General features: G+C 43.0%; 1 protein-coding gene across 2 annotated transcripts in view; it reads left to right on the forward strand.

Annotated features, from left to right (window-relative positions):
- LOC136572921 (sodium/hydrogen exchanger 9B2-like) overlaps nucleotides 1–24723 on the forward strand; it is a 46261-nt gene that overhangs the window by 17709 nt on the left and 3829 nt on the right. For both annotated transcript variants that reach the window (XM_066573950.1, XM_066573951.1), the window contains 5 exons: nucleotides 1552–1727; nucleotides 3198–3304; nucleotides 8181–8330; nucleotides 10346–10454; nucleotides 13505–13641. In XM_066573950.1, the coding sequence (XP_066430047.1) occupies nucleotides 1552–1727; nucleotides 3198–3304; nucleotides 8181–8330; nucleotides 10346–10454; nucleotides 13505–13641 (679 nt within the window). The remainder of the gene's footprint in view (nucleotides 1–1551; nucleotides 1728–3197; nucleotides 3305–8180; nucleotides 8331–10345; nucleotides 10455–13504; nucleotides 13642–24723) is intronic.

Raw genomic sequence — 24723 nt, forward strand, 5'->3', positions numbered from 1 at the left:
TGTTGTACCCCCTCTAGCTTGGTATACAAGATGTGATACTGGCGGGCATGGAGGCTCTAGTACCCTGTTGTACCCCCTCTAGCTTGGGATACAAGATGTGATACTGGCAGGCATGGAGGCATACAGGTTCCGTGTGGTATTGTGCGGCATATCGCTACACATTTGCTTTAACTGAGCTTCTAGATTATGCAAACTCTTAACCTGTTGAGGTTTTGCATCCTAAATGGTCCTATAGATGTTGAGTTGGCGATAAATCTTGTGACCAGGCAGCTACAGTAGTGTGACAATGTTGTGGAGACATTCCTGTGTCACCCTTACTGTGTATGGCTGAGCATTATCCTGCTAGAAAATCCCTCTTGGAAGTCCTGACATGAGAGGAACACATGTGGCTGCAGGATGTCCTGAACATATCGCTGACCTGTTATTGTCCCTCGTACCACTACTAGGGGTGGCCAACTGTCATATACAATGGCCCCACAGACCATCACACCAGCAGTGGAGGCAGTGTGCTGCTCCACAGCAGAGGCAGCATTGAGGCGCTCCAGACACATACATAGCAGTCATCTGTGCCCAAACTAAGCCTAGATTCATTGCTGAAGACTACCTGGTTCCACTCTGTAGTAGCCCAGTTTTGTCATTCACAACACCACTTCAAACTGAGGTGACAATGGATGGGTGTCAAAGGCAATACATGTAGTGATCGCTATGAGACCAAATGCCCTTCAGCTAAGCACCTGGACATGGTTCATACAGACACGCCTGTAACGATGGCGCCCCCTGTCTCTGGATGGCAGACAACTAAACAGTTGGAGCTGCTTGTGCCTGTCAGACAATCTGACGCTCCTCTCTACCTGTTGTCTCTTGACTGCGTCCTGAGCCCGGTCACCTTGTGTGCCCTCATGCATCCACTGGTCCCAACACTTCCGAACTGTCTGGTCAGACGCTCCTCCCTACTGGTGGTCTGTCAGGGATCCTGAGCCCGGTCACCTTGTGTGCCCTCATCCACTGGTCCCAACACTTCCTAACAGTCTGGTCAGAACGGCCGGTGGGGGACAATTCTTCTCACAGTCCAATAATGCCCCCCCCCCCCCCCCCCCACATTCTGTTAACTGGGTGAAATCTCTTCTCTGCATCTGCATCGTAGAGGCGTCTAGTGGTCAACAAGCTCTACACAAGTGGAAGAAGAGGTCACTACACACAAGGAGCCTCTGAGAGCCTTTTATAGGCCAAGGGAACAATTTTTAGGGCCTCAGGTGACAAGACTGTTCATCTAATCACGCCACAACTCTCATCATATCTGCCTGACCTGTAACTGCATGCTGAGTTTTGAAGCAAAATGCCAACTTCTTCTAGGTGCTGGATTTTTTTTTGACAAATATAGTACTAAATGATAGTTCAGTTTTTTTCTTGTATCCATTCCCCAGTACATAAAAAAAGCTATTTTTTGCTACCATTCTGGCAGGCTCCCTTAGTTATTAGTACTTTCTGTCTCATATGGAAATATACTTGCAGCCCACATATGTTACAGTTCCTTATGTTGCCTTTGACTAGCTTTGTTTTAGGTGCTGTATCTCCTGCTGTTGTAGTACCTTCTATGCTACTTCTGCAGAAAGAAAGATATGGGGTGGATAAGGGGATACCAACGTTACTTATGGCGGCTGGAAGTTTCGATGATGTCCTTGCTATAACTGGCTTCAATACGTGTTTTGGCATGGCCTTCTCATCAGGTAAGAGTGTACAGGTGCTTCTGTGTTGCTATATATATATATATATATATATATAGAATATATATATAAAGACGAAAGCCCTCACTGACTGACTGACTGATTCACTGACTGACTGACTCGCCACTAATTCTCCAACTTCCCGATGTCGTAGAAACTTGAAATCTGGCACAAGCATAGATTATGTCCAAAATAGGAAAAGTTAATGGGTCCCAACTCGATTATTCAATTCTAGCGCAAAAGAATTAGCGTCCAAATTATACGTACGGAATCTAATTCTTTCAGTTCCCGATGTCATAGATACTTGAAATTTGGCATGAGCATTGATTATGTCATATATAGGAAAAGTTAATGGGTCCCAATGCGATTATTCAATTCTAAGCGCAAAAGAATTTGCATCCAAAGTTTACTTACGAAGTCTAATTCTCTCACTTCTTGATGTCATTTTATATAAAGGAAACGTTGTATGGTTACCTCCCGTGGTGTTTCCTGGGTAACGCAAAGAACCATGCAAAATGGTGAACATATTTTTTTCCTCAGTATCTCTAAAGTAACCACAACTTTATAAGATTTTCCGTGTGAACACCAGATAAACACCGGTACCAAATAACCTCGGGCAAAGTCGGGTATATCAGCTAGTTCGGTATAAAAACGGAAATATCTCAGAAAACTGCTTCAGTATTTGTACATGAGAGAGCCTAAAAACTGACAAAGCACTTGGTAACTGCACATGTACGTTTTTGACGGCTAGTACTGTTACTAGGAACTACAATTGTGAGAAATAATACATGCATTATGAATGTGTTAAAAAAAAAGTTTTAATAGTTAAAGGGGTTGTCCCGCGCCGAAACGGGTTTTTTTTTTTTTCAACCCCCCCCCCGTTCGGCGCGAGACAACCCCGATGCAGGGAGGTAAAGAAAGCTCACCGGAGCGCTTACCTTAATCCCCGCGCTCCGGTGACTTCTCTACTCACCGCTGAAGATGGCCTCTTCCTCCGTGGACCGCAGCTCTTCTGTGCGGTCCACTGCCGATTCCAGCCTCCTGATTGGCTGGAATCGGCACGTGACGGGGCGGAGCTACACGGAGCTACACGGAGCCCCATAGAAGACTGCAGAAGACCCGGACTGCGCAAGCGCGGCTAATTTGGCCATCGGAGGGCGAAAATTAGTCGGCACCATGGAGACGAGGACGCCAGCAACGGAGCAGGTAAGTATAAAACTTTTTATAACTTCTGCATGGCTCATAATTAATGCACAATGTACATTACAAAGTGCATTATTATGGCCATGCAGAAGTGTATAGACCCACTTGCTGCCTCGGGACAACCCCTTTAAGCCTCATTTGGTGGATTTTTCAGTAGTGTTCTGTATAGAGAATATTTTGTACCCAGCATTTAGTTTGATTTCTGCTTTAATATACATGTACAGAATGTGCTTCCCTTTATCACAGCCTTCATTCTGTTCTGGTTCGTAGGCTCCACTTTTAACAGCATCATCCGAGGGGTGCTGGAAGTTGTTCTTGGCATTGCAGCAGGAATTCTCTTGGGATTTTTCCTTCACTACTTTCCAAGCAAAGATCAAGTAAGTACTTTTATGGCATCATTATTTATATGCACAGTCTTCATATGACTTGTCATGTTTCCTTTGCTTTCCTGCCCGTTCATACAATGGGTGCGGGGAGACAAAGGTAGGGAATATTCTTACCGATAATACCCTTTCTAGAGTCATCATGACAGCATACACATGGAGAAGCACCATATTAATCGGTTTAGGGTGGGACTATGGCTTGTAGAACCTTTCTACCGAAGGCCAACTCACGACTGACCTCTAAATCTAAGCGATAATGCTTTACAAATGTATGTATGTTGGACCATGTAGCGGCCCTACAGATTAGGTCTGAGGAGGCCTGCGCCCTCTCAGCCCAAGAGCAAGTTATGGCTCTTGTAGAATGGGCTTTGAGTCCTTCAGGGGGAGGAATGTTTTGGGCTTTGCAGGCCTCTTCTATCGCCCTTTTGACCCACCGGGCAATCGAATCCTTAGACACGGCCTTTCCCTTGGCCGCAGTTAGACATGGCATGGAGGGATTGCAGATGCTCCTTGTGAAAAAGGTCCCGTGCTCCTGGACTCTCCCAGGGTTTTGAATCTCGCAGGGTTTTTAGCGGTAGTCCACGACCCTCGTGTCATTTCCTGTTAGACCACGCCCCTTCATTGCATTCACCATTAGGCTACGCCCCTTTGCGTCACTTGCCATTAGGTCATGCCCCTTGCGGCAGCCGCCATTTAGGCCATGCCCTCTCGTGCCAGGCCGTCACCCAGCGGTCTCGGGCCCTCACAGAATGTAGGGTGTGCAAATCCGGGGAAGCCCACTTAGCTTGTAGTGAGTAATCCTCTTCTTTGGCTAGCACTGTATTCCTCCCGGTCGAGATAGCGGCTGCCGCAGGCACGAGGGACCCAGAAGTTTCAGCCTGCGTAGTGCTTTGGGATGGGACTAACCCCCCGGGGATGCACGGCCTGCATCCACATGGAAGTTGCTTCTGCTGAGTCCTGTAGGGACAGGAAGACAGTGGTGATCCGGTGGAGGGGAGGTGCCTTTATACTCTCCTGCTTCCTTTTCCTGCAGAGGTTTAGAGGGCAACCTCCATGTGTATGCTGTCATGATGACGAAGGGGAAAGAAGTATGCTGGGCATCACAGTTGCCAACTTTTAGGTGGATGGTATCTGCAATCATATATATATATATATATATATATATATGGACGAAAGCCCTCACTGACTCGACACTAATTCTCCAACTTCCCGATGTCGTAGAAACATGAAATTTGGCACAAGCATAGATAATGTCCAAAGTAGGATTATTCAATTCTAGCGCAAAAGAAATAGCGTCCAAATTTTATGTACGGAATCTAATTCTCTCACTTCCTGATGTCATAGAAATTCGAAATTTGGCACGAGCATTGATTATGTCATACATAGGAAAAGTAAAGGGGTCTCAACTCGATTATTCAATTCTAAGTGCAAAAGAATTAGCGTCCAAATTTTACGTACGTAATCTAATTCTCTCACTCCCCGATGCCAAAGGAGAGGAAGTTATGGAGGGCGCCAAACACTTTTCAAAAAAGTAGTGGGTGACTTATATTAACTCACCTGGTGCTAGACATGACACCCTGGGGTGAGCATGTCAGCACCTAGTATCCAGGCAGGCATATAGCATTTTTCTTTCTTATTGTCACAAACGAATCCACCGGATTGTCCTCCAATGGAGAGCTGCAGGTATCACCCAGAGAAATCCGTACCTCATAAGAGGTCGGATCACACAATGGTAGAACAAACAGAAAAAATGGTGTTCCTGCGCTACTTTACACGAAAAACAGAGACCGGTTCTTTTTTTCTTTCCAAAGAATTGCAGCGGTCAGTGATGATTCATATTAAGGACATTTATTTAAACATAACAAATTAAGGTCAAAAGCCTTATATAAAATAAGTATAATAAATAAATATACTTGCAACATAAAAAGTAACAATGCGACGCGTTTCGACGTTCTAGACGTCTTTCTCAAGCATAAAACACTGCAGGACAAGCCAGGTATAAATAGTACCAGAATACAATAATGATTAATTACATACCTTCCCTTGAAAAGGTCACCGGTATTGTGCATCGTTCCGGTATGTGGCGCCATCTTGGGCCAGGAATGATGACGTTCTCATAGCTAAACCATGAGACTAGTCACGTCACATCTACCAGTCCGGAGCTACGCTGTGTGGATGGCCCGCAGCGCTGCGTTCCACACATCGGCGAGGTGCCAATAGTTACGGCTAATTGCCACGCCCCGTCACATGACTCCCCAGGTGGGGCCGCGCCGTGTAGGTGAGGCGCAGCGCTGCGTTCCAAATGGGGAAAACAAGCCGCAGGCGACACAGCGGAGCCGCGTCACGTGACAGCTCTATCCTGGATTGAAGCCCAGTCATGTGACTGACATCCAAAAGGTTAACAATCACTATATATCACAAAAGGGTGCTATCAATACACCCATATATTGCAAATACTGTTAAAAATATGTAAAAGATGTCAAATATACTCAAGCCCATATGTTACACATAAATAGCTATCCATTGTCAACTCTATCATTAAATCAATAAGTGAAGGCTATGTTAAACATAATAAAAAAATTTAAAGGAAAAAAGTAAAATGGGATGGGATAGGAAGGGGAGAAAAAAAAAAAAAATAAATTTTTATATATACACACATTCAGGATAACTAGGTAATTGGGTTTCATCTGTGAAAAACATAGTCTTCTTGTCTGAACATTGAACAGTCTTAGAGGAGTTTTTGTATATACAGGGTAAATATGAATACATAGTCTGCTTATTTAGGGTCAGTCAAATGAATTTTATATATAATTTTTATATTCATAAGTATGTATATTTTTATAGCGTCAAAATTGTTTATGAGTTATCCTGAATGTGTGTATATATAAAAAATTTTTTTTTTTTTTTTTTTTTTTTTTTTTTTCTCCCCTTCCTATCCCATCCCATTTTACTTTTTTCCTTTAAATTTTTTTATTATGTTTAACATAGCCTTCACTTATTGATTTAATGATAGAGTTGACAATGGATAGCTATTTATGTGTAACATATGGGCTTGAGTATATTTGACATCTTTTACATATTTTTAACAGTATTTGCAATATATGGGTGTATTGATAGCACCCTTTTGTGATATATAGTGATTGTTAACCTTTTGGATGTCAGTCACATGACTGGGCTTCAATCCAGGATAGAGCTGTCACGTGACGCGGCTCCGCTGTGTCGCCTGCGGCTTGTTTTCCCCATTTGGAACGCAGCGCTGCGCCTCACCTACACGGCGCGGCCCCACCTGGGGAGTCATGTGACGGGGCGTGGCAATTAGCCGTAACTATTGGCACCTCGCCGATGTGTGGAACGCAGCGCTGCGGGCCATCCACACAGCGTAGCTCCGGACTGGTAGATGTGACGTGACTAGTCTCATGGTTTAGCTATGAGAACGTCATCATTCCTGGCCCAAGATGGCGCCACATACCGGAACGATGCACAATACCGGTGACCTTTTCAAGGGAAGGTATGTAATTAATCATTATTGTATTCTGGTACTATTTATACCTGGCTTGTCCTGCAGTGTTTTATGCTTGAGAAAGACGTCTAGAACGTCGAAACGCGTCGCATTGTTACTTTTTATGTTGCAAGTATATTTATTTATTATACTTATTTTATATAAGGCTTTTGACCTTAATTTGTTATGTTTAAATAAATGTCCTTAATATGAATCATCACTGACCGCTGCAATTCTTTGGAAAGAAAAAAAGAACCGGTCTCTGTTTTTCGTGTAAAGTAGCGCAGGAACACCATTTTTTCTGTTTGTTCTCCCCGATGCCAAAGAAACTTGAAATTTGGCACGAACATTGATTGTCATAAATAGGAAAAGCTAATGGGTCCCAACATGATTATGCAATTCTAAGCGCAAAAGAATTGGCATCCAATTTTACATACAGAATCTAATTCTCTCACTTCCTGATGTCATTTTATATGAAGGAAACGTCGCATGGTTGCCTCCCCGTGGTGTTTCCTGGGTAAGGCAAAGAACCATGCAAAATGGTGAACATATTTTTTTCCTCGGTATCTCTAAAGTAACCGCAACTTCATAAGATTTTCCATGTGAACACCACATAAACACCAGTACCAAATTAACTCGGGCGAAGCCGGGTATATCAGCTAGTTGATTATATATATCTCACCTTGTTGCCCATAGAAACCAATCTATGGAGCTCTCATTTTACCTCAGCAGTTTGCAGAATAAAAAACTGCGCTGTGTTTGGTTGCCAGGATGTCCGTTGGCCCATATCAGGTGGATGTTGCAGCTTTCCCTTGTTTTTTATGTGTACCCTTCGTAGGATTATTCTTGGTCTTGGAGCTGATCTTGTTGGGGGGGGGGGGGTGTCATTGTCACATTCACTTGTAGCTCTAATTACAGTTCTTCCCAAAAATACGAATTTTTCATGGATCTTTATTTCAATAATTAAATGTGCAAAAATTCCTTGCATCGGTGAAGTTCCGATCCTCTTGTGCGAGTTTTATGTGCAAAAGAGGATCTGAAGAGCTTCCCATTGATTTTAATGGGAAACCTCACATCGCACTCGCGTGCACATCACACGGCATTAAAGCTCCAATTGAAATCAATGTGCAATCTATTCCGATGAACGTGAAAAGAGAGGACACGCTGCGATGTGACTTCAAAAGAATGGGGTTCATATTTGTGCAAGATATGTTCGTCTTGCAACGCACAAATCTCGCACGATTTTCTCCACCGTGTAAAACCGCCCTAACTGCGCAGCTGCGTAAGTATAGAGAACTCTTCCATAACTGCATGCGCAGCTTGCTTTGCTGTAAATATCTGGAATTCACAAATTTTTTTTTCCATCAACAGGAGAAACTGAAATGGAAAAGGTCTTATCTCATTCTGGCGCTGTCCCTTTTTGCCGTGTTTGGTAGTCTTTTCTTTGGCTTTCCAGGATCTGGGGGACTGTGCACATTGGTGACGGCTTTTTTGGCAGGCATTGGGTGGGCTGGAGAAAAGGTAAACCCACTGTACTGTAACCTGATAGACCTAATGCAAAACAGGGACTAGTCGTAGCAAAGCCTTGTGTACAAATGCCTTGTAGCTCGTCTAGGAGAGAGAGGTTATCTGGGACATAAAATCTTTGCACTGTTCTACAATGTAAGACCTGTGTCACCCGGGCGTAAGCGCAGTAATGCGCACATTTGTACAATGGACGTTGTGTATTTGCACGCACATGTGCATATTTTACTGTACTTTTTGCGTGTGCAAATAAAACCTGCAACCATGCTCCTGTTCATCGAAATGGGCAATTAGTGTAATTAGTTCAACATGTGCTCTTCTCCTGCGCAAATGTGCAGGAAAGTAGAGCATGCTGCATATTTTTTTTTTTGCGCTCCCAAAATACGTACATGTCAACGAACCTATTGAAATTAATGGTTTCTAATTAGTGGCCCAAACCATTTTATGAAGGAGGAAACTATTGCTATTTTCAAACTTCTTTTTGACATCTTGAGTGCCGCAGACAGGCCAAAAGTATGTAAACATGAACAGCATCTTATTCCAAAACTACTATTAGAAAAAACCTCCACATTTTACACACAATAGCAATTTGTACCCATTTAGCCACAGAGTGTTAGTGTGGTTGGATGATAAGGACGGTATTAGTGTACCTTGACCACTCGGGTTCAGGGGGCATCACCCCGCTGTCACTCTTGTCTCCACCAGGACTTCCTGGTGGCTTCAAGATACACTAATACCGATAAGGACTTGGTCTTTTTCCAAACTGTTGTTAGAAGTGAAGCCCATGCTCCTCTAGACTAGTGCCATAATTTATCCTCCAACAACACTGTACACTTGGCACTACATATATAGGACACATGCACACAAATGTTTTGCGGTCTGAAAATTGTATGGAAATTTCATCTATTTATTTGAATGGGTGTATGCACATGGGCTTTTTTTTTCAAACTCGGACTAAGGGCTTATTCAGACAGGCATATATCGCCCCCTGCTTGCAATGAGAGGGGGCAGGGCGGGCAGAACTTAGCTCCGCGCCATCCCACCCCTCCCATTGCAAGCAGTGGCTAGGGGCGGAGAGAGGGCGAGAGCTCAGTGCACTGCTCCCGGCCCGGCCCCCGTACTCACCTTGCAGAGAGGGGCAGCGTATATCAGCCGAGTGTGAAAACCCGACTGATATACGTCTGTCTGAATAAGCCCTAGTAGTGCAAGTAAAAAAAATCGCAGCATGTCTTATCCTTGTTCAATTCTTGGACAAAAGTAGCACGAGTCTATGTGCGGTGGCTGGCACATCGAACAGCACACAGATGGGATGTCCGTGTTTTGGCCAATGCGAGTTGTGCCCTAGAAACATGGATGCAACTTTATATCAGTCTGTGAAATTTCTCTTTAGCTCTTGCTAAACCCATATTTGCCCATCGGCTTTCCAATTGGGTATGTGTGATTTCTCACTTTATAGAATGTGTTGCCACTACTTTATACAAAAGGTTGTCATCATACATGTTGATATGAGGCTTGTGCATGGATGCTTAAAGCTGTTGTCCCCCTGCTTTCATGGCTGATCCTAGGCTGCCATGCCCCATGGCTGCTTTCTTCCAAACACAGTGCCACCCTTGTCTGTGGGTTATATCTGGTATTGCAACTCAACTCCCATTTACTTTAATGGAGCTGAGCTGCAGTGTCACACACAACCCTATGGACAAGGGTGGCGCTGTATTTGGAAGAAAGGTACCATGTTTTTCTAAATCTGGACAACCTCTTTAACCATGTAAACCTGGCTATGAAGTTTCCGGGTTTATGAAGACCTGTCACATGATGCAATTGATACTACAAATTCTTCTGTTGGTCTATGCAAATTGCATGATTGTATTCCTGATCTGTATGCACCTGCTGGCAATGGGGGTTAGTTATACTACTGAGCAGCGGCGTGGATTCATATTCATGTGCTTCTGTTGATTCCTGTCTTCTAGGCTGCCATGTGAGAATTATAACATATTCTTTCTTTTTTGTTACAGGCAGTGGTTGAAGACATAATAGCCGTTGGCTGGGATATTTTCCAGCCATTGCTCTTCAGCTTGATTGGAGCTGAGATATCTGTTTCTTCTTTAAGGCCAGAGACTGTAGGTAAATATATCCTCTAACAGAGTAACAATCACATTTTTAGATTGCAGTTACATTTTAATGGAGTGATAACCTTTAGTTCCGTATGAAATGTTATGGGTTATTAAGTTTCGTTTAAATTTTAGGTTGAGTTTTAAAGGAAATTTGTTGCCATCTATTTGCTCTTTGAGGGCAGCATAAGATATTGACAGGCACGCTTACTGCAGCGATATGTCTGCGTATGTATATGTGCAGTAGTTTGGGAGGAACTTGCATTCTATTAGCAGCAGCCACACATAGAGGACTGGTCTTCTATATATTTATGAGCTGCAGTTAAACCCGCCAACCCTTGGGGCTCGCCCTCAGAGATGGTCACAGATTGTTTTTGACCTCTTGGCAAGCACATAAACTACATGCAGGTCATGCAATTATGGCTGGGGTATGGAGCAGGCTTGGGAGCTGACCCCACTCCATACCCAGTGGGTGTAGGCTATTTGTAACAGTTGACAACTGCTTGCAACAGCCAGTTCTGATCTTGGTTATTTAACTATTTACATGTTGCAATCAATGCTGCCTGCAGAAATGTAAGTAGCTAGCCAGAGGAGAGGACCCCTATTGACGTCTCATCGACCCACCATGACACGATCGCGGGGTGCCAATGGGTTTACATGGCTGATTGTAGCCTAGTAAATTTTTAAACATGTTTTAAAAATTAAAACATATTTGAAAGTTAAAAAACCCTTGTCCGATCTTTAGTATATTTAGCCAATTGAAAAATGTGGGTCTCCCGAGTCAGTTGGTTGCGGCGGGAGGCATTACGGGTATTTTTTCTTAAAATGGGGAGGTGACAGACCGTGGGGGGCTCCGGAACCTCCCCTCTTTTGGGTTATGGGGAAATATTAGGATTAAAGAAATGTTATTTTATGTAATGTTATGTTTGTAAAAAAATGGCTGCTGTGGCTGAATTATCCAAAATAAGTGGTGTATGTCGTTAATGTATTTAAGGGAAGATGGGGTAATTCTATAAGGTGGTATGGCTGGATCACCCGAGTCAAGTAAGGCTGGAGCGGAGGCTGCCCATGACAAGGTTAACGGGGAGTGGGAAGGAAGGGGTTAACAAGTACAGAGGGGGTGGAGTTAAGGGGGAGGGGAGAAGAAAAGAGGAGGAGATGCAGAGTAGCAGAAGCACAGTTGCATAAGAAGAGACAGAGGAAAGAACACCAGGAGAAAAAATATCATTGCGTCCCTAAAAGTTCAAAGTAATAACATCCTACGTTATTCATCCCCCACAGTGAACACTGTAAGAAAAAAATCAAATAAAATGTGATAAAAAAGTTGCTTTTACCACAAAATGGCACCAATAAAAACAACAGTGCACCCTGAAAAAATCAAGTCCTCACACCGCCCCATTGACAGAAGAATAAAAAAAAGTTGTGTGAATATGGTGGTAAAAAATAATTTTAAAAAAGTTTATTTTTTACATGTAGTTAAAAAAAAAACGGGTATAAATTTTGTATCGTCACAATCGTACTGATCAGCAGAATGATGAACATGTTATTTTTACTGCACTGTGGGCACCATACAAACAAAACAAAGAAACAATGGCGCAACTGCATTTTCTCCATGTCTGTCCCCTCCCCCTTAAAAAAGTTTTTCAGTACCTTTAAAAAAAAGACAACTCGTCCTGCAAAAAACAAGCACTTATACAGCTTTGTCGATTGAAAAATAAAAAAGTTATAGCTCCTGGAAGGTGCAATTTAAAAAAAAAAAATGCAAAAACTGGTGGGTGATTAAAGGGTTAAATAGATATGCATAGTATGTACTTACCTGTAAACCATTATTCTGTGTACCCCTGCCTGCCTCAGTCCTCTTTTGAGGGTTTTTTTATTTTCATTTTAATTTTTTCCTCTCCACAGAGGACGATCCTTACCACTGGTGGTCTTGCCAGTGCGATCTGAGCCCGGTCACCTTGTGTGCCCTCACACGTCCACAGGTCCCAACACCTCCCAACAGTCTGGTCAGAACGGACCAGGTGGCAGGCAGGTTCTTTAATACGACCCTCCAGCTTCTCGCATTCCACTAATGCGCCCCTCTCAAACTCTGGTAACGGGATGAAATCTTTTCAATTACGTTGTAGAGGCATCTAGTGGTCAACAATCTCTACACAAGCAGAAGAAGAGGTCACTACACACGAGGAGCCTCTGAGAGCCTTTTTATAGGCCAAGGGAACCGCTTTTAGGGCATCAGGTGTCAAGACTGTTCATTTAATCATGCCACAACCAATCATTTGCATATCTGTCTAAGATGTAACTGCATGCCAAGTTTTACAGTAAAAAGACAACTTTTTTTGGGTGCAGGAAAATGGCAAACGCCAGAAAAATGTATACTTCTTTATACAGCGCTGTCAGCCTGGCCATGTCTTCTCCCTGTCCCCGGTGTTTCTCTTCATTATCTTCTGACCGGGGATTGAAAAACCCCCGCCTCTTGGAAGCTCTGGCTGTGATTTGCTAAGCGTCAGCCAATCACAGACAGCGCTTGATGAACCAATCACAGCCATTCATCAAGTGTTGGCTGTGATTGGCTAAGTGTCAGCCAATTACAGTCAGCGCCTCCAGGAGGCTGGGATTTTTCTATCCCCGGCCAGAAGAGAAGTGCTGGGGAGCAGGAAGAAGCTGCAGCGGAGCCCCGAGCAGTGCTTCTAGGTGATGCATACTTTTTTTTTCTTCAGCTACAGCTTATTTTTGGGGTAGGGCTTATATTTCAAGCCCACTATTACCCCCAAAAATCCTCGCTTGTGGTGCTACAAAGTCACGGTATCACCGCGAGAAACCGCAGCAGAATTGCACGAACCAGTGATGCAATATCACTGCGATTTTTCTCGTGGCGATGCCGTGTCGCCCGTGTGAACGAGGACTTAACAGGACTCTAAAATGCGGCCAACATTACAATTGTCTGAATTATCCCGCAGACATGAAGACTGAAAACTATAGCATCATATTCCTGAGATCCGACTGTTTCATTGAGGAATGTTTTTGTGTTTTTTAATCACAATGCTTTCTCTGATTTAATTGAAGGATTATGTGCCGCCACACTTGGCGTTGCGTTGGTCGTACGGATATGCTTCACCTTTCTAATGGTGTCCTGGGCAGGCTTTAATGTGAAAGAAAAGGTGTTTATTTCTTTGGCATGGATGCCTAAAGCTACAGTTCAGGTAAGGGTGTATTTGTAGCCATATATAGTAAAATAATCCAACCTAAGTTGTCTTCAAAGACACCATAGAAGGTTCAACTATATCAATACATATTAACCCCTTGGTGACATAAGAGGTACATGTACTGTACCTTGGAAGTATGTGGAGTTTGTATGAAGCAAGGGTGAGAGCAGAGCCTGCTTCATACATGGTGGCTGACGGAGGCAGTGGCCGAGACCTGAGATTACTTCCATTCTGCCCATTAACCATTTAAATACTGTTGTTAGTGCTGATAGGGATTTTTAAAAGTCCTGACAGAGGGAGAGGGCTCCAGGTTTCCCAAATGCACCCTTGCTTCCCCAGTGACGAGATTGCGGGTGCCATTCAGTTACCATGCACAGGGGCGGAAATTCCGCGGCGGGATATCCCGCAGAATTTCTGCCCGTACCCGCCTGCATAGGATTGCATTACGATACGCAATCCTATGCAGACGGACGCTATTTGTCCGCGTGAAAGCACATGCGGAAAACAGATAGCGGCATGTTCTATTTCTTTGCGGGTCTTGTGCGTCAGTAAACACTCGACTGCTACGCTATGCGCATGCGCCGGCTGGGCGGCAGCCAGCACATCACAGAGCTTCGGAGACGCCGGAAGCGGGTGAGCCGTAGGTCTCTGCAGGGGCGCGGGTCCGCATCCCGCTGCTAGAATTCTCGCAGCTGGATCCGACCCGGCTGTCTGCAGGCTGCCTAACGAGCAGTGAGTAGCCATGTAATGCATGTCTTATGTTAAGTAGGTTATGAAATGAAGAAGAAAGAAAATAGCATCTATTGAGTTAAACAATGAAATAACAGAAGTGGATAAATAAATATCTAATGCCAGGTAAAAGAAAAAAGAAAATCACAAATATAGCTCCAGGTATTTAACAACTAACTAATAAAAGCAAGGGGAGTCTAAACAGGCAGAAGAGTATACAGTGATCATCCCGGTATGCACTGATTGCAAGATATCTAGACTTTCCATGTATATTGAAAATTTCAAGAATAAAGATGGATTGCATGCAAGCATGTTTTTACATACAAATGTCTGATTGATTAAGGTGACAATTTCTGCTATATGGGGGTGTCAATACTCTCCCAGTGTCTAAGTATTACTAACTTTGATAGCGTCAGCCCTTAATAGGCCAGAATGTGGAACTGTATTAGGCTCACATGGGAACAGATATTTATCAATGCCAATGAAGGAGATTTCTGGAATGTATAACCAACCAGATAGGATAATAATTGAAATAATGAAGAGGGCAGATCCATAATATATGCAAAAAAAGCTCCCCTGCCACAAAAATTTCTCCAACAATTGGGATATATTTGGGCTAGACGAACTGGTGTATAAAACCATCTTAATGTGATTTTTCACTAGTGTTTCTACATATGTGGTACACTTAAGTGCTTTTTGAGTTAGAGATAGAACTTGTTTCCAAAGCTTTACCGTGTAGCAATGTGCATATAATTTCTTTAGTGATTTTGCATTGTATTTCGCACACTCCCTTACGTATTGTGTCCATATTTGCGCACCTCCCATAGACCTCAATTGGACCCTTTGGTGCACAAATGCACATGCAAAAATGGGAAATGAGAACGGACCCATTGAAATCAATGCGTATTGTGAACACAAATGTTGCGTGAGCAAATACGCCTGTGTGAAGAAGCTCTAAGTATGCGAGTGTGAGGGTATGTGATGATCTCTACTTAGAAATATTCATGTATATATTGAAACAGGTCTAGAGTAATATATTCTTTCTGGGGGAAACTTTAAGATTTTCATATCATGGAATTTTTTCCATATTTTTAGAGCTGTTTCAGTCAGCGGAGAGAAGCGGGGGGAAGAAGTAAATGCCATAGAGGAATCATAAGTAAAGATTTAATCAGGACAAGAGAAGCTTGGGGGTATTCAGTATGGTTCAAGCGCTTCTGGTTTTCAGATCTTCATGGAGCCATTTGGTAGAGTAGGTGTAGATATATAATAGTCTTCCATGTCCAGAAGGCCCAGGCCTTCTGCCCATCTGTCTTTTGTAAGTATCGTCTTGGTCACTCGTGCCCAGACAAACTGTGGTAGGATTTTGTACCACGTTGTGGTAGGTCAATTGGAACAGTGCGGAATAGATAAGAGTTTTGGCAATAAAAGAATTTTAAAAGTTGGCAATTTTCCCCATCCATTATATCTAATTTAGACAGTCTGTGAGTCTTCTTGTAGTTTCAACATGTATCAAAATTATGTTGCTAAAGTTTATGTAAGGCGCTTATTGTTATGCCCAAATATTTCATACCTTCATTTTGCCAATGAAAGTGATGCTTATTACAAAGACAGTGTAACATGTCGTTAGGAATGTTCGTGGGTAAGATTTGGGATTTTTGTGCCTTTATTTTGTAGTAAGATATCTGTCCAAATTCTTTTGTCATTTCCAGTGTCTTGTCAAGAGAGAGTACGGGATCTGATAGCGTCAGGATAATGTAATCAGCATATAATGATATGATGTGAGAATGATCACCAATCTCTATTTCTTTAATAGAGGAATTTTTTCTAAGAGCTTCAGCTAATGATTCCAGGGACAGTATAAGGATCAGTGGGAAAATAAGCCAACCCTTGAAATCATCCGATAAAGCACCATTGGTGAATACTCATGGTGAAGGGTTCGAATACAATGCAGATCTGGCGTTGAGAAAAAGGCCGCCAAATCCCATCTTATCTAGAGCCTCAAAGCCATACATTTCAGTATCCAGAGCAAGAAGAGCCGCTGGGATATAATGCATGAGATGTAGGACCCTTCTAGTGTTGTCTGTGGTTGTCGACTGTTCATGAAACAAACTTTATCAGCTTTAATGAAATAAGGCATATTAAGTACTAGTCTGGAGCCAGAATGTTTGCATAGATTTTGATCTTCGTGTTTAATAGTCATATAGGCCGAAAATTCTGGTGGTGTCTAGTTGTTTCCCTGGTTTAGGAAAGGGTTACTATTAAAGCTCATTGATTATCTGTAGGATAAGAACCTTTTCTAGCCGCCACTTGAAAGGGCCTACACAAATGCGGAGATAAGAGATTTTGGAAGGTCTTATAATAAGCATTTGTAAGGCCATCCAGGCCAGGCAATGTGCCGACTGGTAGGGAATTGATATGTTTAAGCACCTCTGCTACTGTAATAAGTGAATCAAGAGCTTCCTGTTGAGTTTAAGAGAGAGTAGGTAAGTTGATTTTTTTTGCAGAAGCTCTTGAATTCGTTAGTGAGGTTTTGTAGCCCATGTTTCCCTATGGAGCCTTCCTCTCTGTTGCATCTCACGAAAACGTGATTTTTATGCGGTGCTTTGCAACTTTGACAGAAGGAAATCCTACAGTCAAAGCTATAATTTAATCTCTAGCACTGTCAGCCCAGCCACGTCTTCAGTGCCGGCACTGTTTCTCTTCATCATCTTCTGGCCGGGAATTGAAAATCCCCGCCTCCTGAAAGCGCTGGCTGTGATTGGCCAAAAGTTTGTGCACGTGTTCATATGGCCTGGTGAGGCTGGCGCAAATGGGCCGAGCTCACCAGGCCATTGCCCATTTCCCCTCCCTCCCCATCGCAGGCTCACCTCTTGTTTTCCCCGCTAGTTCTGTGCAATGAAAGAGGGTGGGGCTAAGCTCCTGTCCGCCCTGCCTCCTCCCATTGATGGCTATGGACAAGGGGCGGGGAGATGGTGGCTGCTTAGCTCCGCCCTTTGTCCATAGCCATCAATGGGAGGATGCGGGGCGGGATGATTAGCTCCACCCCCATCCCACCCCCTCCCATTGGACAGAACGAGCGGGGAGGAACGGGAGGTGAGCCTGCAATGGGGAGGGAGTGAGTTTAGCAGCCTTGCTGCTAAACTGCCTCCCACCTACGGCCACTGCCATGGGCTTCCATAGGAGCCTATGCAGTGGCTGACGTATTCTGGCCCAGGACTATCTTTTGGGCCTGATGTAAAAACACCCTACTCTATATTGGCTTGGCCGGGCGTTCGTACCTCTCAGAAGTACGCCCATGTGATCTGATGCATTAGAATCCAATGCATCAGATCACAGCGCATATCGGCTGGCCATGAAAAAGGCCAGCCGATATGCGCTCATGTGAAAGCAGCCTGACTGTCAGAAAGTTTTCGTGATGTAATGGTTCTGAGCTGGGTCCTCACCTCCAGAATTCACGCTGTCAGGCAAGCGGTCCGCATGTTCAGATACAGGAGTGCTTTCCATCAATCTTCTAGCTTCGCAATCTTTATCCTGTGTTGGAAACTGAGGGAAGTAGAAATTAATCAGCTTCAGGTTAGTTGATGATTGCTTCCCTCTTTTCGGCATCCTGGACAATTTGGCAGCAAGTGAGATTCATTTTGGTGTAGTTTCAGCGCTTTGGAGCCCTGGTAGATCAGGAGCTCTGCAGTCAGGCAGACATTCACTTCGGAAGCCACGTCATACACCCCAAAAGAAAGATTTTTTTAATACAAAAAATGCTGAATATTAATTGTAAAAATAAATCCTTTTCTCCCCATTTTTAAAATAAAAAAATAAAACATACTTTGTATCCCCGTGATCAAAAAAAGAACCTAGTGCCAAAATTGCACCTTTTTTGACACCATTTGGGCTTATTTACACAAGCGTATATCGGCCGGCGTTTTCACGCCCAGCCGATATACACTTCTATCCAAGCAGCCCCCCCTTCCCTCCCACTCATCGGCCCTGTCTCTCTCCTCCCTTCCAAGTGAGTTGCAATGGGATTAGGCGGAGCTAAGCTCCCACCCCCTTCCTTTGTCCATAGTCAACAATGGGAGTGGGCAGGACAGAGCGGATCTTAGCTGTGCCCCTCCTGCCCCCTTCCATTGCAAACATCGCACTGGAGGAGAGAGGCAGAGAGCTGGTAAAGGGGAGGTAAGGGGGAAACTGTTTAGATGGAAGCATATATCGGCCAGGCATGAAACCCGACTGATATATGCTTGTTTAAATAAGCCCTGTCTCCCGAGAAATGTTTTTTATAAAAATTTAATCAAAATGTATGCAGCCCAAAATGGTACCAATGAAAACTATAAGTCCTGCATAAAACTAGCCTTTACACAACTGTATCCAGGTAAAAACAAAAACGTTATTGTGGGCAGATGGCGGAGGCTGAAAGTAATTATTTTTCTTAAAAAAAATATGTATCTAGGTAGGACAAAAAGCCTATATAAATGTTGTATCGCCTTAACCCTACTGACTCGCATAATAAAGATAGTTGAATACATTTTTGACGCACCATGTAGGCCATAAAAAGAACCCCCATCTCCTCAAAAATGGCACAGTTGAAAAATGCAAAGCCCTCATACAGCTATGTCAACTGATAATGTTTAAATTTGTTATTAAGTTATGTTTTGGTTTTTTTCTAAGTGCAGAGCAAAAATTTAAAAAAAATAAAAAAATGTATGTGTCTCCAAGGGGTTAACGGGTAAGTGGAAACAATTTTCTGTTTTACAAACTCTCAAGACTTGCTCATTGATCTTAATCCCATTTTAGGAAAATTGCCCACCTTGTTACACTCCTTTTACACTGAATCACTCTGGGAATCGTTTGCATGAGTGAAGTAACTGGTGACGTCATCAGAGCTCGCGCTCATGCAGTCTGTTTAGACAGGCAGGTACATCATTGAGAATCCTTCACTTCTCATTCATATGTGAAACACTGAACAATAAGTGTTTAAAGAAAACGACAAGTGAACGAGCCGATGGTGCTTTTTATGTCGGCTGAAACTGAACCGCGAACAAGAAGCTAACAATTCTCGTTCGTTGTTCGGTCGTTGGCTCGCGTTTAAACTGTGCAACACAATTTCTGTAACAGATAAGCAGATAGGCGGCTGATAGTAACTTTGTGCGCTGAATTTAAATATGTTATCAGTTTTTTTCTGCCACATAAGGTTTTCCAATTATGGGGAATATTGTAATCTAATTGCCGTTTTATTGTATTTATTTGAAATCTGCCTATACAAGTAATCCAGCAGGCTCACTACTAACCATGCTTAATAAAAAGAATAACAAAAGTGATTGTGCAGCTATTTCCCAATCGCTGTTACACACTGCGTGCTGACTGACCACTATAAGGGTAGGTTTATGTAATATATAGGGAATGTTTCCACGTGGCGTAAACACTGTGGAGCATCCACCAGTAAGTTTCCCGTTTTACCAGTGTAATCAGCAGGCTTTAATTTTACAGAAATGTATCAATTACTTTCTGTTCCAAAACGTTTTTTAAAAATTTGTTGCACAGTGTGATTGTTCAGTTTAACTTTTTTTTTTTTTTTTTTATAAATTCTTTATTTATTGCATGAACATATACTTTTACAATCATGTTGTCGTTTTCGGATATCCGAGTAAGTCTATCTGCACATCAATTCTAGTAACTGTAGATTTGGAAGGCGGAATTTTTGAAATATATCCAGATTACAATAAACTATTTTTGAACACTTGAAAACTGGTTAGTGGACTTCTTGAATAATCTTTTGGAACATTTTTTACCAAATACAACTGGGTTGTCTTATATTGAACCTGATTAACCGGTTTATCTAATAGACTCACAGGACACACGAGGGTTAGACGCTTGGGGGGGGGGGGGGGGGGTTTGAGGGAGAGTAGAGAAGGCGAGAAAAAGACAGAGAGAGAGGGCGAGATGAGAAAAAAAAAACGCTAATGGGGAGATCGGGTTAAAACGGTAGGTGCCAGGGAGGACGAGATATGTATGTGTGCTTGTAGTTAGTTCAGGTGGGTTGGGGGCTGAGTAACGAGCGGTATTCTTCTGAGTCTTGGAACTCTATCCAGTGATACCAAGTTTTCTCAAACTTTTCTTGTGTGCCCTTAAGTGTTGCAGATAGGTCCTCCATCTCCATGATCCATCTTATTTTGTTAAACCACATCGCCATTGAGGGCGGGGTTGGTTTCCTCCAGAGCTTGGCAATGCCAGTTTAACTTTTTTGAATGTAATGGTTCTGTCTAACTGCAGCATTACTTCTGAAATCGCTATTAGATAAGTACTACTGTCAGGGAAATCTATATTCTAAGTACAGCACCAATCAGGCCCACCCCACTTGCCCCGTTGCCGGCGGTAAGAAGAGACACCACACACGGAGGTCTGGTATAATTACTCACACGGGACATGGCTGCGCTTTGCTGTGCTTTATTACAGATTACATGAGATCTTATACCCTTTGTCCCATCACCAGCAAGGGGTGATGGGCTCATAACCATATATGGGAAGTCCGGATTTCCGGCCTGAGACAGTGAAAACAGTCGTTATCTTGCTACGGCGCCTCTGGCTTATGTACAGAAAATCACGTATTCAATTAACTCCAGTGCAAAGAATCACCCACTCAATTCTAAGAAAACGGCCAAGCATGCATTCTCCATATATGGGAAGTCCGGATTTCCGGCCTGAGACCGTGAAAGTTCAGAAAATCTTGATATGGGCTTCTGGGAAAACAGCCAAGTACATGTCCTTGTCCGATTCTTCTTGTGTTCAAGATTCATTTTGTCTTCGCCTGGCAAGGCCTATGGCATATCTGATGTAAGGCGACATATAAGTTTTTTTTTTCATTTGGAATTGAATAGAACTTGCATATAGGTATAAAGCATAAAAAAACATATGGCAATATATATATATATCCTCACAAACCCCCCTAAAAAACTTAATATGGAGATCAAGCATCAGACCTTGCACTCTTCCTCGGTCGTCTCTCCCTTGCGTCAGGGTTTCTCCACTTGCCCGTAAGTCCCTACTCCTAAAAGGGAGGGATCCCTACCTCACCTTAGAAGGAGGCCATGGATTCCCTGGGCTTATTTCCAGGCATCCATACCCTCTATCTGTACGAGTTAACACCCCGCAGGGTGTGCCCTCGCCGGAACCTAAGGTCTTCTGCCTTTCCCTAGGCAAATGGGAATTCCACTGACAGTCCATCTTATGAGACCAGGGCGGCGCAGTACTAGTCCATCTCTCCATTCTTCTGGTAACGTACGTGGTTGGCATTATCGGAACTGGCTCTTCATCTTTTTCAAACAAGGGAAATGTTGGTGTCACATTATCCAGTCCCTTACTCATACTCTTTGATCAAAGGGATAATACACAAACAGGAAATTACATACCCCACCTCTTTCTGCTAAAATCATATCCACGGCCACTCTATTTTGGAACGCCATGGATGCAGTGGGCCCTAACTGGTCAGCTAACCCTTGCAAAGCATCTCTGGTGTAGTTTACAAACCTCTGCTGATTGTAATAGATATAATTCATCCAATCTACATTATTATTAACAGTGACAATAGCAAATAAGGACTCAAAACCTGCTTTAAACTGATCTCAAGAATTAAATTAATCTCGCACCCCCCTTGGCACTCCTATTACATCTATGTGTACATGTGGATCAAAGTTACCACCTGGAGCGTCAACTTCTCTCTTAGCACAATGCGGTGTTGGATTCTCACCCTCAGTGTACTCTTCATATTGCACATTTGATTGTATTAATTTGTTCTGAAACAGGGGGCTAGTGTACAGTAGTCAAAGGTGTGTGTGGCTACTTGTGTGTGTTAGAGGAATTGTACCACATCATAGCATGTAAAGGATATGCAGGATCATTAGTTTTTATCAGTGCGAAGTGTGGATCCAAGTGGGCTTTCCTTCGAGCTTGACTGCAGTTGGGGTGGTGAGCAACATCTGGTAAGGACCTTTAAACAGGGTTTCTCTCTCAAACTTTTTCACATAGACCCTGTCACCTGGTTTCAGATTGTGACACTCATCTGTAGGACCTGGGAGAAAAGCAGAGACTGCAGAATGCATTATTGACAATTCCTTGGAGAGGCCTATGACAAAATTAACAAGAAAATCATTCCCCAAACTCAGCTACTGTGGCATGTACCCTCCGGAGAAAAAGAAAAACTAATAGAAGACACTACAATTCAAAATTTTACCATTTTCTTCATTGTCTTTTGTATCTACTTTCCCTCTACTCCTCGGATGGTAGGGTGTGTGAAAAGCCTGAAATATACCCAAAGCAGACATGATGTGTTGCATTATTTCACCTGTGAAGTGTGTACCTTTGTTTGACTCAATCACTTCTGGTACCCCATATCTGCGGATTACCTCATTCATGAGCTTCTGTGCGGTTACCTGCTTATTTACTTTGGTAACAGAGTAGGTCTCCAACCTGAAAAGACATCAACAACAACAAGCACATATTCATGCTTCCCAACAAGTAGGAGCTGAGTGTAGCCAATTTGCAATCCCTGAAATGGGTAGAGTGGTCTAGGCAAGTGTGATGTGGCAAATTTTACTTCTGCCCTGTTGCTTTACGGCAAAGATCATGCAAAATTGGACAAATGATGCAGCAGCTACAGAAAACCAAGGAGCCACCCGTGCTCGTTCAAGCATCGACATCATTACTGCTTTGAGAGGTGCGTCTTTCCGTGCGTCAGCTGGGCCATCATGGGGCACAGGGACTATGGTAAGCAAGTTCTGTTGACTGTTCACCATACGCCGTCCCTTTTTAGTCCATTTGTCTTTTTCTTCCTTGCTGGCTTGTAACTGTAAAGTCTTTAGCATATCAAAGTCCAAATTTTTATCAAAGTCCAAGTTTTTATCTAAGTCCAAATTTATTATCAAAGTCCAAGTTTTTATCAAAGTCCAAGTTTTGTCAAAGTCCAAAGTTATTGTTAAATTCTTCTTTTCTTCTTTTCTTCCACGGCTTGAGGGCCGCTGCTTTTGCTGTGTGGCCTGTGATGGCGTTGCCTCTTGCTTCTCTGGTGTAGGAATTGGTGTGAGCTTTCCACCTTGTCAGGTAGAAATAGGGTCTCCATGAGACTGCACCGCTGCATCATTCTTAATTGGCTGTCCTGCTGAGGTAAAAAACTGTCTGGCCTTCTATGTTGGGCCGTAATCATGAGCTATGCCAAATGCATACCGGGAGTCAGTGTAAATGTTTGCCGTCTTACCTTCCTCCACTCTACACGCCTCAGTGAGGACTTTTAGTTCCGCTTCTTGTACTGCGGCATGCGGAGGCATTCTGCTTTTACCGTGTCATGTTGTGTTACGACTGCATATCCAGTGTGGAGTCGTCAATCACCCTGGGTACCATCTATAAAAAACAACTCAAAATATGCATTATTAACAAGGGCTTTCAGTAACTTTTTTTTTACTTAAATTTTCTTGTTGCACCAATGCTAGACAATCAGGCTGATATTCTATTTCAAAAAGATCAGAACCTTGTTGCAAAAAATTTAAAAATTTAAAAATGGCTTGCAAAAAATTTAAAAATGGCTGATTTGCAATACCTAGATCACCTATGCCTTCTCCTCCCCCCCTTTGAAACAGGGTACTCAATTGGAACAAGAGTACCCGGTTTCAAGGTAGTATAACATTGTAAAAAGATTTGATGGATGCAGATAAGGCCTGTAAGATGTTAGCACCAATAACAGAAACATGAGTTACATCGGGGCAGAATAATCTACAAAACATCTACTAATATTGGAAATGTGATATCCCTTTAAGTGAATTCATTATTAGTCTGTTCCTGCCTGCAATGTCTTATCAAAATTTGAGACAGGAGAAAAAAAACAAAACAAAAAGTTTTACTAGCTGTTCAAGATCCTCACCCCCTCCCTTGGACAAGAAGGATGAAACATTACTACGTACTATTACATCATCTAGCTCCACCCCTTCGATTTTGGCTCCGTGCGTCTTTCTTCATAGCTCATTTCAGCCTAACAGTCTACACGTCCACATCTCAACCAAGCAAAGTCTCATGCATGGGGAGGACTTTTATCCCCAGTCATTACCTGCATCACACATTCCACACAGCCCGAACACGGGTCACTAACTCTCATCCATCCATGCTCTCAAGTCTGCTCCGTCACCCCCTTGAAGGTGTACCAGTACATACAGATGCACAGACAAAAAAGTGTGACAAACATACATACATCAGTTGAAAAACATTGAGGTGAGTGCTATAATTTTATAAAGTACATGATTCTATTGAGATGAGATTGTGAATGAGCGCTATTTATGACAAATTATGTGAAAAAAGTTTGCTGAGTGACTG

This window comes from Eleutherodactylus coqui, chromosome 7 (genome assembly GCF_035609145.1).
Source record: "Eleutherodactylus coqui strain aEleCoq1 chromosome 7, aEleCoq1.hap1, whole genome shotgun sequence".
Classification (NCBI taxonomy): domain Eukaryota; kingdom Metazoa; phylum Chordata; class Amphibia; order Anura; family Eleutherodactylidae; genus Eleutherodactylus; species Eleutherodactylus coqui.